Source organism: Chaetodon trifascialis, chromosome 13 (genome assembly GCF_039877785.1).
Source record: "Chaetodon trifascialis isolate fChaTrf1 chromosome 13, fChaTrf1.hap1, whole genome shotgun sequence".
Lineage (NCBI taxonomy): Eukaryota > Metazoa > Chordata > Actinopteri > Chaetodontiformes > Chaetodontidae > Chaetodon > Chaetodon trifascialis.
Window position 1 is genome coordinate 25205001 of NC_092068.1, and position 13245 is coordinate 25218245.

Consider the following 13245-nt stretch of genomic DNA (forward strand, 5'->3'; position numbering starts at 1 on the left):
ACACACACACACACACACACACACACAGGGTGGATGCAAGAGATGTTAAAGCTGCAGAATGAAAAGAAAAGATCTTACATAACTGCAGACATCTGTTTTATACCACAGCATCACGTAACATTGTGTTGACCTTGAATAAACTGACTCGTTCATAATGTGACATCAAATAAACACATTTCAGTTCTACAAAGTTAAAACTGTCCTGAAACGTCTTAAAGGGACAGTTCAACATTCTGGAAAACAGCCTGGTTATTCTTTTGCTGTTACTACAGACAGTGAACTAACCACAGACGCTCGTTTGTCCTGCTGTTATTACAGACAGTGAACTAACCACAGACGTTGTTTGTCCTGCTGTTATTACAGACAGTGAACTAACCACAGACGCTCGTTTGCCCTGTCTGTCTCCGTCCAGGTTGGCGTTAGCCAAGTACATCCCGTGTCTCGGCGTCCTGCTCTGCGTCCGTCAGCGTGACCTCCGCTCGACCAGCAGCAGCTTCATGTCGACGCGTCGCTCCACGGTGACCAGCCAGACCTCCGACATCAGCAGCCAACTGAGAAGGCAGAGCAACGGGAAGTCCCGCCTCTCTTCCGCCTCTGACAGCGAATCGGTAAGCTTGGATCCTTTTGAGCTGAGTGATGTAAAACTGTACGCTGAAGCCGGAGAGGGAGGTGCTCGGGTGTGTGTGTGTGTGTGTCCTCTGTGTGCATCAAAGTGTGTGTTTTCCTCTGCAGGGCTTAACAGATACCGAGGCTGATCTGTCCAGTATGGGCTCCAGACCCGCCAGCCGCCAGGTGTCCTGTGACATCAGCAGAGACACCGCCGAGCTCCCCGAATTCAAACCGTCCTCCAGCTTCAAGTCCAAGATGAAGAGCCACGACTCGGGCATCTTTGAAAAGGTAAGCCTCTGTCCTGACGATGATGATGATGATGATGATGATGATGTGCCGCTTCTCAGCTCCACCTGTCCATCCCCCTCGTGAAGCAGACTTTTACACCTGCTCACCGAGGTCACTGCCTCCACACTGACTGATAACATCATCTCTGCACAGCGTCGGCAGCTCCAAACTCCACAGGTGTCTTTAACTGAGCAGAGGTTTGGGATGTTTTCAGCCAATCAGGGTCTTGAACAGCTGAAGGGGATGAGGGCAGAAGTAAGAGAAGATTTGCACACTGAGGCTTGAAACGTTGTCCTGGACGACCTTCAGGCAGCGTTAAAACAGCTGGAGGCGGATTAAAGCAGCGTGACGCCCACAGACTTCTCCTGTAGATCATGAACGCTGAACTCAGGAGTCAGAAGGAGTGGCGTTCGTTTCGGGGGTCACCTGAAGCTGTTTTGTGTCTCTTGTTCATGTTAATCTGCTCAATGTGCTTTTCAGCTGGATCAGAAAACCCTCTTCTCTTTTTGATCTTAATCAGCGACTCAGTTCTTTTAGGGGCGTATTCAAATTCTGGCTAACTGATCAGAGATGAGTTTGATGACTGGTCCTCTGCATTCAGTGTGACAGGAAGTGCTGAAGGGGAGGACGACCATCACGGCTGCCGCTGCAGGACGCTGGTTAATCAGTTAATGATGGACTTAAATTCATTTGTTTCTCTTCCAGATGTCCTACGACACTGACGTCTCCTCAGCAGGAGTCAGTGAACGCAGCAGCATCCCGAATGTGAGTACAGTCCAACGATCTGCTCACTGGGCCCGATAAAGAAAACACAATAAAATAAAACAATTCTAATGGACAGTTAATCACATACTGCAGACATTACACCAAAAAACAGGCTCAGAGCGCCCCCTAAAGGATGAAATGAGAGTTCATCTGAGAGTTACAGCCCAGTTTCAATACGAGGTTTTTCCTTTTTGGTTGGAGACCTCTGTTAGCCTGATTGGTCTGATTCAGATTTTCATATGATTATACACCAATGAAAACGTACTTCTGAATATTAAATTCAACTTTTAATGAGTTAAAAGTGGAATAATTCATGAAATAAAATGATGAGATAATGCGTGTATTTCCCTGACAGGATTTTGCAGAGGGACACGTGATGAGAGGAACTCTTGGTCGAATCCCGAGCATCGTCATCACCTCGGAGTCCAGCCCCTTCCTTCCCATTGGACGGAAAGGTTCCTGCACAGCCCGCCCCAAGACGGCCAACAACAACACAAGGGCGGGGTCTGGATAGAGCCCCGCCCTCTCACCTGCAGCCCTCTGACAGCTCACCTCTGTCTAGAGCTCAAACACACAGACCTGAAGCTCAGACGTCACGTTTTAAATTTAGAAATACAAAAAATGGTCAGCTGAGGTGTCGAAGCCCAGATCAGAGTGGACGTGACGGCGTCTTGTAACGTCAGAATTATCGATCCAGAAGTCAGGTGTGCTCAGTAATTCTGGCTGATTTGACCTCTGTGTTTCCGTAGATACAAACTAATAAGTTCAAAGTCTCTGCATAATTCAGAGATTCACCGAACCGGATCTCTGTGACATCCGTATGAAACGTGTTTTTGTTGCGTCCTCCACACGGCTGCAAACCCCGTCGGACACATTTCAGAAGCTGAGCGTTTTTCCTGCCTGATTTTGTTAACTTTGGTCATTTTTCCTCGATATTTGTATTTCTACCACGTGTAAATAGTCTTCGTAGTTAAACGGTTTCCTCTTTTGTCTGTTTTGTCTTTATTGTTGAAGAGTCTGCACAGGGTGTTTTATTCTGAAAATTTACCGGATTCTCTACAGTATTCCTGTGTCTGACTTCCTGTCTGGCTCCATCTGCTCTGTGCAGATTAACGCCTCGTCCGTCAAAAAGAGACTCGGCGCTAGAATGGCACGATCGCCTCCATCGGATGGAAATTGGTGTAAGAGCGTCCACACAGTCCAGAGAAGAGCTTTAATCAGGCAAATTCAGGGAAACACCTGCGGCTGTATGAGCCCTGTATGAGGAGAAGACGTGATATGAAATTGTTCTTTGTTGTACTGAAGCCAAACAATTATCTACTTTTGACTTTAAAGAAAAATCTTCCCGCGCCTGATTTCTCGTCCCTGATAGATGATACAGACGGACAAAAGGTAGAAAAAATGTCTCTTATTGTTGTAGTTTTCTTTTCAGGTGAGTTCCTCTGAGACAGCTGAAGGTCCCTTTAGCAAAGTGTTTCAGGGAAAAGCAAAGTATTAATGTGATGATTGTATGAGATGGACTGTTTTTGCATCATGTGATTTTTCTACAAACCCTATTTGTGTCATTGTTGTCTGTTGCTTTTGATTCATTTATCTGTTTTTTTAGCTCAGTCCTGAGTCTGCAGAGTCATGTGACAGGAAGTTGTTCTGATTCTCTGGTAGTAAGCTAAATACTACATTGAACCAAAATTTAAAACAACGCTAAGGCCCTCTCCAAAACCAAAAACACAATTGTGAAAGTATAAGGAACGAATTAAACAGAAGCTGAAATGCATAGCATGTAAACACGTTAGCATGCCTCGTGACTAGCAGGCTGCCAACTGCATACAACGGCCATTTAGTTAGCATTAGCCCACATTATTGTGAACATTAGCAGCTCAGTCCTTCTCGTTCAGATTTGGGGATTTTTACACTCCAGCAACCACAACCAAACTCATAATCCAAGATACAGAAACGACTAACAGAAAACTCTTCAAGGAACTGTGCAATATTTGAGAAAATCCTCTTTCAAATATATTTTTTCACTCTTTTCCATCTACTTATTTGATATCAGTTTTTGAAAATCTGGATTTGATGACAGTCAGATTTTCCAGGGTGTCAAACTGTTTGAATTAATTTCTCCGTATGAAGTCTGAAAGCCCAGCAGGCCTGCAAATGCACTTTCATTACTTTCCAGACGTTTTAAATGTTTTTAAAGGTTTCCCTGCAGTCTGGTGTTGTTCTGTGTCTGTTTTCTTTCTGTTCGTGTTTCTTTACTTTTCTTGATTGCATATTTAAAGTGTATGTGTTGCTGAAGGGCAGTGTAGTGGAATGTGATTGTTAGTGTTAGTACGGGGGGTGAAAAGGGACATAATTGTTGATTGTAGCTCAGCGACTGGTAAACCAGGGTCTGTGTAAAGTTATTTGTACATTCACTAAGAGTCTATTTGAATGTTTCTGTAAAATAACAGACGTGACAAAACCTGATTAAACTGAAAACTTCACTCAACTGAACCAAACTGTTTTAGCAGCAAAGCTGAATCATGAACTAAACTGTTTCATTGCTGTGTAGCTAAACTATAAGCTAAACAGAATGTTTTAGCTGTTAAAGTGAAGCATTAGCCAAGTGAAATTAAGCTAAGTCATTAGCTAACCTTTATCAACATATTTAAGGAGTTAAACTGTTAACAAACCTGAAACTGAACAATTCGTTAAATGGACTTAAGCTGTTTAACTTCTCATTGAAGTTACAGCTAAACTGAGTCTCTTAAGTCGTGTCGATGTGTTCTTGTTGGTGCTAATCTGAACTCTTAGTGATACAAATTGTTTAATGGCAAAATCAAAGCATTGAATAATTAAGATAGGATTAGTTAAACAATTCACGAAACAGACCCAAAACTGTGGCTAAACTGAACCATTAGCCAAGTGGAACTAAGCTAACATATTAGCTCACCTTCATCAAAATGCTTTAGGACCTAAACACGGCTGATTTCTGAATGAGCTGACCTTTAGCTAAACTGAACCTGAATGCAACTGTTTCAGCTCACACACTCACAAACACACAACTTCCAAGCTGCTGCGACAGCTTTGTTCAGTATTTGGAGTTTTAAATAGTTTTTATATTCACTGACAGGTCTTCAAACCTTTACAGCTTCTTTCTGACGCCTCCAGTAACACAAACCCCGATCATCCAAATGCACAGAGTACAGTTGGGGGATAATGTGGCAGCAATATGATGCAGTTAATACCGACAGTGTTGAACATACAGCACTGATACTGAATGTTAATGCAGGTGGTTGTTATATTAGTTCTTGTGTATTAAAGTTTCTGAAAGACTGGTGTTTGAAAGCAGGAAGATGATTTATTGTAGATTTTTCCTCCTGTTTACTTCGCTGTTTCTCTTATTTATTATTCTAAATAAATATCTAATATTCACTGTATTCATTGTGAAACACTGTTTGTGTCTTCATCACTGCAGAGACAGAAATGACTTTTTTAAAGTGACATACATACATAATGTGCACGTGACAATTTGCTGATTTGAAGACAAATTCATCACTTTTATGCTTTGGTTTTTAAACAGATTAAATAAATGGGATATGTTGCATTAATCAGTGAGCTTTAGAGATGTTATGAGGTGTTACAGAGTCAGTCCAGCTGTTTCCCTGTTTCCTGTCCTGAGGCCAGACTAAGTTAACTGGCTGCTGGCTGGAGCTCCATGCTGGTTTGATCCTCTTATTTAACTCTACCAGAGAGTGAATAAACACATTCCTATAAGATCTGAACAGTCCAACAACCACAGCAGGACGCAGCACGAGGCGCCCGTCCATTACTCTCACACATTTATGACAAAAAAGACTAAAACAACCATTAACTTGTTGTATTGACCCACAGTTAGCGCTAACCTCTGTGTCAACACACTGTGTTTCCTGTGACTTCAAAATAAAACACACCCCAGGTTTCACGTGAAGCAGCAGCAGGTGTGTTGGCATGAGCAGCATCTTAATCCACAGTGAACAGTGAGGCTGATATCTATCAGATCTAATTACAAACTATAACTATGGATCACCTGCTGCATCATTTCCTGTCAGTCCTGCGCGAAGGCCTGAACCCAGCGTCATAAAACTGAGCTGTCAAAAGGATGAGGGTGAAATGTGAGTGAAACATTTTCACTTCATTTTATTTTAATTCTTTGAATCAGACTGGTACTTAATTCACTGATGTTTGATGAATAAGTTTGCATTTTGTGCTTCAAAAGAGCTTTATTTATTGATCCGGCATTTATTAACTACGAGTCCTAAACATTTATCTCTTTTCACTCATTAGAAGTTACAGAACAGAGAAGACTTCACCTGTCAAACTCTGCTCTGCCAGGCCTCTTCAGGCTGACTCCTGCCTCTTTAAATAAAAGCCCTGCTAATGAAAATCCACCGTTAACACCCCTCCGTCCCCTCAGCCCCCCGCCTGCTCTCTGCCCGGCCGGGCACCGGAGCCGGATCACCGCAGGCTGTCCGTCGACGGTTCGCGGAGCTGCAGGGGGAGAAAGAGCGGCGGCAGGTAACTCACCTTTCACACCGTTTCCCACCTGTTCGCGCCCGCCGCGTGCCTCTGCTCTCCTCTCTAATCCGCCTTCATCAGCAGCAGCAACAGGCTGCACCGCCCGGCCGGCTCACAGCGCCGCCGGCCCGGGTCTGACCGGCAGCCTCCACCCGCTGCGGCTGCTGCTGGTTCGGTTTTGAGGCCTGAAAGCATCTCAGCGGGTTTAGAGTTTCATCCGTCCCGTTTCTTTTCAGGGTGTACGCTGGGTTCCGTGCACGGAGCGGCCCTGCTGGGCGGAGCAGAGTCCCACAGGCGGCAGGAGCAGGTGGGCGGTGTCTGCAGATCACCTGAGATACAAGGTGAACACAGCTGTCTTCACACGTGTGTGGAAACATGTTTTGTGTGTACACACACGCGCGCACACTTTAGTTTGTTTTCATCTGAGGTTTTGGTGATTTGATTCAATCAGCTGAAATTCAAACATTTGTTACGTGAGATTATCTCCATATCTGACTTTTGGACAGACAGGCAGGAAGTAAAAGAAAACAGGAGACATGAGGAGAAACTCTTTCAACATAAAACAGGAAATAGCGAAACTAAAATCTATGCAGGACTCTTACTCCTACCAGAGTATTTTTATCGCGTAGTATTAATACTTTATTGACGTAAAGGATCTGAATACTTCCTCTCCACCTCTGATGAATAGCGCACACACACACACACACACACACACACACACACACACACACACACACACACACACACACACTCCTCTGTATTATTTACTGAAGTGACCTTTAGCTTAACGAGGCAGCTCAATTAAGAAGCTGTTTAAAATGACAAACTATTCACAAGTTCTCTGAGATCACTTACGTGTTTTTAATGCTGAGATAGAGATCCGCTGTCACACGCCCTCCCCTGTCATCACACACACACACACACACACACACACACACACACACACACACACACACACACACACACGCAGCCTGCTCATATAACTGTGAATGGCTTTGCCTCTTGGTGAGTCTCATCCTGCCGTCCAGAACTGAAAACAATACGTTCAGTCTAAATCTGCTCCAGCGTCCAACAGTTATCTGTTCTCGACGTCCTGGCGGTGGCGCTAGAGGAGAGGTCATGGGCTCAGTCAAATCTAAAGGGTTCATCCTCTGAGGAACAGCTCGTTTGGTGAGTAACTCTGGATGTAAACGTGAGTTTTTGGTCCGTTGCACGCTGGGAAATCTGTCTCCCATCAGATTCCTGTCCGGGACAAAGGCGTCTAAACTTAGCTGTGATTTAACAGGCTGAGCAGATCAGGCTGCTCTGGGATCAGCCTGTGCAGAGGAGCTGAAGACAGACACGTTTAAGTACTTTATATTAGATGTGCTGTGTGTCATCACCGCAGAGGTTCTCTGCTCGTCACGTTAACATTTTATTTAAATTTAATGAAATGTTGCAAAAGATAATTTTTCATTATCATCTTATTCAAAGTGCAGGAAGCTCCCAGCAGCATTTCTAACCAGTTTGTGGCAGTGGGAGCTGGCAGACCAGACCAGTTCAGCAGACTGGTTGACTGGTTGGAGCTGGAAGAACTGCAAAAGCGTTTTTATCCAACCAACAGTCAAAAAACCCAAAACGCGCCATTTACACTGATAGGAGAGCAGCAAATATTACAACAACAACAAATATCTGACACTTGTGTTTCATTAAAGACTTAAACAATTAATCGATCAGCTGTTAATTTTCGAATGATCAATTAATCGACCCCTTGTTTCAGTTTCGACACTGAACATCTAATAAATGAACAGAGATTTCCTGATGTTTGAAAGTTTGTAGTTGAATGTGAGGAAATAGAAATGTTTCTGTTACCTTTACATGAAGCCTCACACTGCTGACAGCTCAGCAGAGTGTGTGTGTGTGTGTGTGTGTGTGTGTGTGTGTGTGTGTGTGTGTGTGTGTTTATGTCATGGAATTCTCACCTGCTGTTAGCACCTTCCAAAATAAAAGACCATTAACCTGACATACATCTGTGCACAGGCAGGCTGTTTGTAGTGTGACTGCTGTTATGAAACTGTATTAATTAAGGGAGTGACTTTATAAACGTCAATCAGTCGTTCTGTGATTTCAGGAATAAATATTTTACTCTGATACACAGCTGCTGTTTGGAGGAGGGGCTTAGCAAAGGGTTAATAGGCTGTTGACGTCACGTCACTCTTTTGATGTGGTGCGAAATGCAGATGGAGGGCAGGAAGTGATTTTCTGCATAGGAAGCTCAAAACACTCAAAATGCGATGTTTTATGTTCTGCCTTTATTCTGAAATTGATCAAACCGAGACACCACAAGGAACAAGGTACCAAAAATTGGTGTTCATAAGGATGAAAAATGCAAGAAATTGACAAAAATGAAAAAAACAACAAAAAAAAACCATAGGAAAAATGTTTTGCTAACGATGAAATGATGAAACATCAGCTGTTTTAAATCTGTGGTGAGAGATTTAAAACAGCAGCTTCAAGCAACACGACAAACACGTAACAAAGCCACGTTAACAGTTTCACATTAGACCGCTGAAGGTGAATATCGTACCGTCTTGTTTAGTGACGATCCTCGTCTTTAGTGGCGTTTCACTGGACCTTTGTAACCGAGCAAACAGCCGTAACATAAACGTCAACGTTCAGCATCGCGACGCTGAACGTTGACGTTTCCGTTACGGCAGCGGGTCGTTTTATCTGCAGAAAAATCGCTCCTCTTCATAACGTCAAGGTCACGTCCAGATCCGCCTCAGCAGAACCAGTGTTTGGTCAGGAGAGGCAGTAAGAAGAACCTGATCCTGTAAAGTTTGGATGTGTTCTCTGAAATGTCCTTGTGTTTTGACCCTCAGGGCCACCGTACATTTTCACAGTGCCTGTTGCCTTCTCAAAGTTAAAATATGAACCGGTCAGTTCAGTCCCAGTGTTTGGTTGGCAGGCGGATCCGGTGCAGCCGTTTGATGCCTTGCTGTCGGGACCTTCGGCAGTGACGTGTGGGGGGATTTGAACCCGTGACTTACTGTGATAACCCATCTGCTGCTGACCTTTGAGCTATCGGAGCCACTTAGCTGGTGACCTTTCTGTTTCGCCTTTATCACCACCAAGATAATGAGACGGTTTGTGGCGTCGCCCCTGATTGGGTGCAAGGGAAACCCTGGGCGTAACAACGAGGGGGGAAAGAAGAGGGGTGAGGGAGGGGTGAGTCTAGAAGAATCTGCTGGGTCTATATTAGCCCCGGTGAATCACGGCGAGCCTGGCATACCGGGTGTCCCCTTTCACGCCATATAAGTCCACCCCCCCTCCTCTTCCCTTCAAGCCCCCTGGCCTGCCTCACCCGCCTCACCCTGCCTCACCCCTACACCCCCCACAATGCAACAGTGCTATCTGTGGCTATTCTTAGGCTGTCACTTCAGCTCCTCTGAGCAGGCAGGTCCTCTTCTTTCTGTTCCCTCAGCTTCTTCCTCTTCTTTCGCTCTTTCTCGTCTTCCTCTCGGAGTTTCGGTCGGTGCTTTCGTCTCATTTTTCCGTTTCATGTCAGGTGTCTTTCCTCCTCCCTCACCTGCTTCACATCCTGTTGTCTGTGTCCTTTCAGAGGCTACTCGGCGCCGGCCCTCGCTCCCATCCCTCCAGCAGCTGTGGGGTTTTAAGAAAGTTTGGTCAAACCGCCGTCGTCCGTTTCGGGGGATCTTTCCGTTGGAAGAATGAGCGCCTACACCGTGTCGCTGCCCGGCCCCGGCCCCTGGGGCTTCAGGCTGCAGGGCGGGAAGGACTTCAACATGCCGCTGACCATCTCCAGGGTAAGACACTGCTTCTAAAACACATTTCTTCATCCAGGAATCTCAAATTCGACAGCTTCATCAGCAGCTCGGAGCTCAGACGGCCTGGCCTCCCTTTGGATGAACGTTTGTCTCGTCTCTAAACCTGAAACTTTTGATTTTTATGGACATTAAACAAATTCATGATGGATTCCATTCATTAGACTGAGGCAGGCTGGCGCTCTCCAATCAAGAGAAACTTTGAGAAAACAGCTGAATCAAGTTGATTTGTCAGATTTGTTCACTTGTTTGGAGAAAATAGAGATTTCAAGTGATGATTTTTGTGATGAAGGCCGCCGTTGTTTCCTGTTCGCGTTGATTATTGTGGGATTTGAGTGAAATCAGTGGGATAATCGCGTTTTCCTCTCCGTCGAAATGAATGGAAAGTGAGGGCTGCTCAGAGGAGAGGGAGCGGGAATCTAACGTCATGCCATGTTTTGGTAAAAAGTCCTTTAAAGCCGGTCTGAAGCGGTTTGTCTGGGTTGGTTTCTGTCCTCTGCTTCCTGTTTCATGCTGATTGTTGCTTCTTTTCCTGATATGTTTTGATAATAAACCGGTTGGTGGATGATTCAGGACCTCGTCTTTCGCCTGTCAGGGTGAGACCGGCGGCCCCCGGCGGCCCCCGGCGGCCACCGTGACGGCTGCCAGGAGCTGTCAGGGAGGCTGAAAGCAGAGCTGCAGGCCTAAAACTGGAGCTGGTGTTGGTTTCACAGCCTCATCTCTCTGAATAGAGCAGAGGCAGGGAGAGAAAACCCTCCTCTACCTCTCCTCTCTTTCTGGGCTCACAGGAGAATTCGCTGCATTTGTTGTCAGAGTGGTTTACCTTTGACCTCTGACCTTCCCTCTGCCAGCTGCCTGCTGCCTGCTGGTGATTTAGACTTCCAGGAGTAAAACGCTGCTCTTCTTTGACGTAACGTGCAGAGGGTGGTGGATGTTGATGAGGAGGAAGATGTGCAGGTCTTCAGGGCTGTGGATGAGTTTCCTGTGGTGGACTGAGAGGACGTGACGTCCTGCAGGACACGCACAGAACACCACCAACACGTTCCTGAACATCTTCTTATCACTTGTTTTCTCCGTCCCACCGTTTACGATGAAGTGTATGTCTCTTATTAACTTTGACATCTTTGGACACGCCGACATTAAAGAGCAGATCAGTGTAATCCAACGAGAAGAGTCATCACCAACAACTGAGAACGATTCAGACGGCTTTTCACGCTCGGATCATCAGAGCAGCGCGCAGCTTTGATGAATGTTTTCTTTGAAGCTTTTTTTAAAATTTCCAATAAGTTCTGCAGTAATTGTGTGTAGCGATTTCAGGCTGTGACCTCTGACCCCTCAGGTGCTGTATGACCACCTCAGAGAATGAGAGCGCGTCCTGCAGGTTGATGTGGTTAAAAGCCTCCTCGCCGAGCGGCGGCAGCCTCAGTGTTTGTCTGATGTTTGTGACCTGAGTGGAAATATGTGTGGAGGTTTGAAGAGCATCGATTTTTAGTCCTGGAAAAGCTCTGATGCAGAACGCCCCGGAGTTTTCTCCAGTATCACAGCTAGCAGGAGGAGCTAACAGGAGCTGCTAACAGCTAACCCAGCGGCCTGTTAATGAAGACAGTTATTGAACAAATATTGACTAAAGACTAAAGTCTAAGAATCCATCAATACGAACTCATCGACATGTTTTTGGCTCAGAGTGACGTCCTGCGTCTGTCTGAGGGGCGCAGTGTGGGAGTCATAGTGGAGGTTAGTGGTGTTTTTATCAACCAGTGAAGAGTTGGTTTCCTGTGCACTTACAGCAAACCAGTAAGAAACCAGTATGAAGAACAGAGTGATTTTGTGAGGACCAGTTACAGTATTTTCACCCTCTGTGGTTCGAATAAACAACAGCTTGGTTGGTCAGTGATGTTGAACAGAAGTACAAATGGAAATACTCAAGTAAAGTACAAGTACCTCAAACTTGCACTAGAAAACTTGTGTAAATGTACTTTAGATTCTTCCCACTACTGTGTACTGCAGCATCTACTTTAGATGCTGTGACTGCAGCTAGTACTTTTACTGCATCAGTTGAGGTCAAACAACCTGACAGATGAGTGCAGTATTGATCAGGGCTTTGATGAATCAATAATCAATCACAGTGTGTCTGAATGACTGCAGTGAGCTGATCATCTGTCTGTCTTCAGTTGGTGACTTTTGGCTGAACTGACACATCCAGCAGCTGCTCACACACACACACACACACACACACACACACACACACACACACATACACACACACACACACACACACACACACACGCTGACAGCAGTCTCAGTCATTCAGGAACAGCTGACGAGGAGCTTCCCCTCCGTCTCTCTCTGTGGTTCATAGTACGTCATGACATCATCAGGCGGCCATGTTGGACAGCTGTTTACAGTCGGGCAGATTCAGCCGGTCATTAAACGTCAGTCCACAAGTACTCATACCACACTGTACAAGTACTCTGGTACAAGTTAACGTACTTACTTCATTAAAGGTATTTAAGCATACTGAGGAAAATGTACTTGAAGTACTGAAAGTATAAGTACTGCAGTGTGTCTGTTGTCCTCTGGTGTCTTTAGATTATTTTGTCTCCTGCATCTCCATCAATCAATTGATCGATCGATGGTTTGGACACATTGTGAAAACAAGCTCTGAGCTCTTCGGTTGGTGGAGGTAAACAGCTGGTGGTTTTGTGCCTCTGTGGTCGTTTGCACAGGTGTGAGGTGCAGACAGGTGTACATGAAGCAGGTGCTGCTTCCTGGAAACTCGTCCATTTGTTTGACCTGCTGGCATAAAACTTTTCTTTAAATCATCCAGAAATCCTCCGTCTGCCTCAGATTTGTCCCGTCGGCCTGAACTGTGCTGCAGCCTGTTAGACACACATTCACACACACATTCACACACGCACACACACACACACCTTCACTGCGGCCATGTTGATACCCAGTGACAGAAATAAACAGAGGAGCACAGAAACGCTGAGCTTCCTTCATAAAAATACCTCCATCCCTCTGCGGTGCCATGTGGTGCTGATCTGCCAGCAGCTCGCCGAATGAATCCACGCTGCGTTTTCTGGCACCGCCGTCTTTTGTGACAGTGCCAGAGTTTGTGGACGGGCGAGGGGCGGCGGACGCTTCCCATCATGCCTCTGTGCTGGGCGGCTGGCTGTTTCCTCGTGCTCTGAGCTTCAGGGAGCAGAAATGAAACGGTGGG

General features: G+C 45.5%; 2 protein-coding genes across 3 annotated transcripts in view; both read left to right on the forward strand.

Moving 5' to 3' along the window:
- The window catches only part of opn4a (opsin 4a (melanopsin)), a 29648-nt gene extending 24567 nt beyond the window's left edge, over nucleotides 1–5081 (forward strand). Inside the window, exons 9-12 of the mRNA XM_070977821.1 lie at nucleotides 413–608; nucleotides 733–897; nucleotides 1603–1662; nucleotides 2018–5081. Coding sequence (XP_070833922.1) covers nucleotides 413–608; nucleotides 733–897; nucleotides 1603–1662; nucleotides 2018–2176 — 580 coding nt within the window. The 3' untranslated portion in view covers nucleotides 2177–5081. The remainder of the gene's footprint in view (nucleotides 1–412; nucleotides 609–732; nucleotides 898–1602; nucleotides 1663–2017) is intronic.
- A 1033-nt stretch (nucleotides 5082–6114) lies between these two features.
- Nucleotides 6115–13245, forward strand: part of LOC139341332 (LIM domain-binding protein 3-like) — a 29593-nt gene continuing 22462 nt past the window's right edge. For both annotated transcript variants that reach the window (XM_070977818.1, XM_070977819.1), the window contains exons 1-3: nucleotides 6115–6198; nucleotides 6435–6539; nucleotides 9800–10004. In XM_070977818.1, coding sequence (XP_070833919.1) covers nucleotides 9909–10004 — 96 coding nt within the window. In that variant the 5' untranslated portion in view covers nucleotides 6115–6198; nucleotides 6435–6539; nucleotides 9800–9908. The remainder of the gene's footprint in view (nucleotides 6199–6434; nucleotides 6540–9799; nucleotides 10005–13245) is intronic.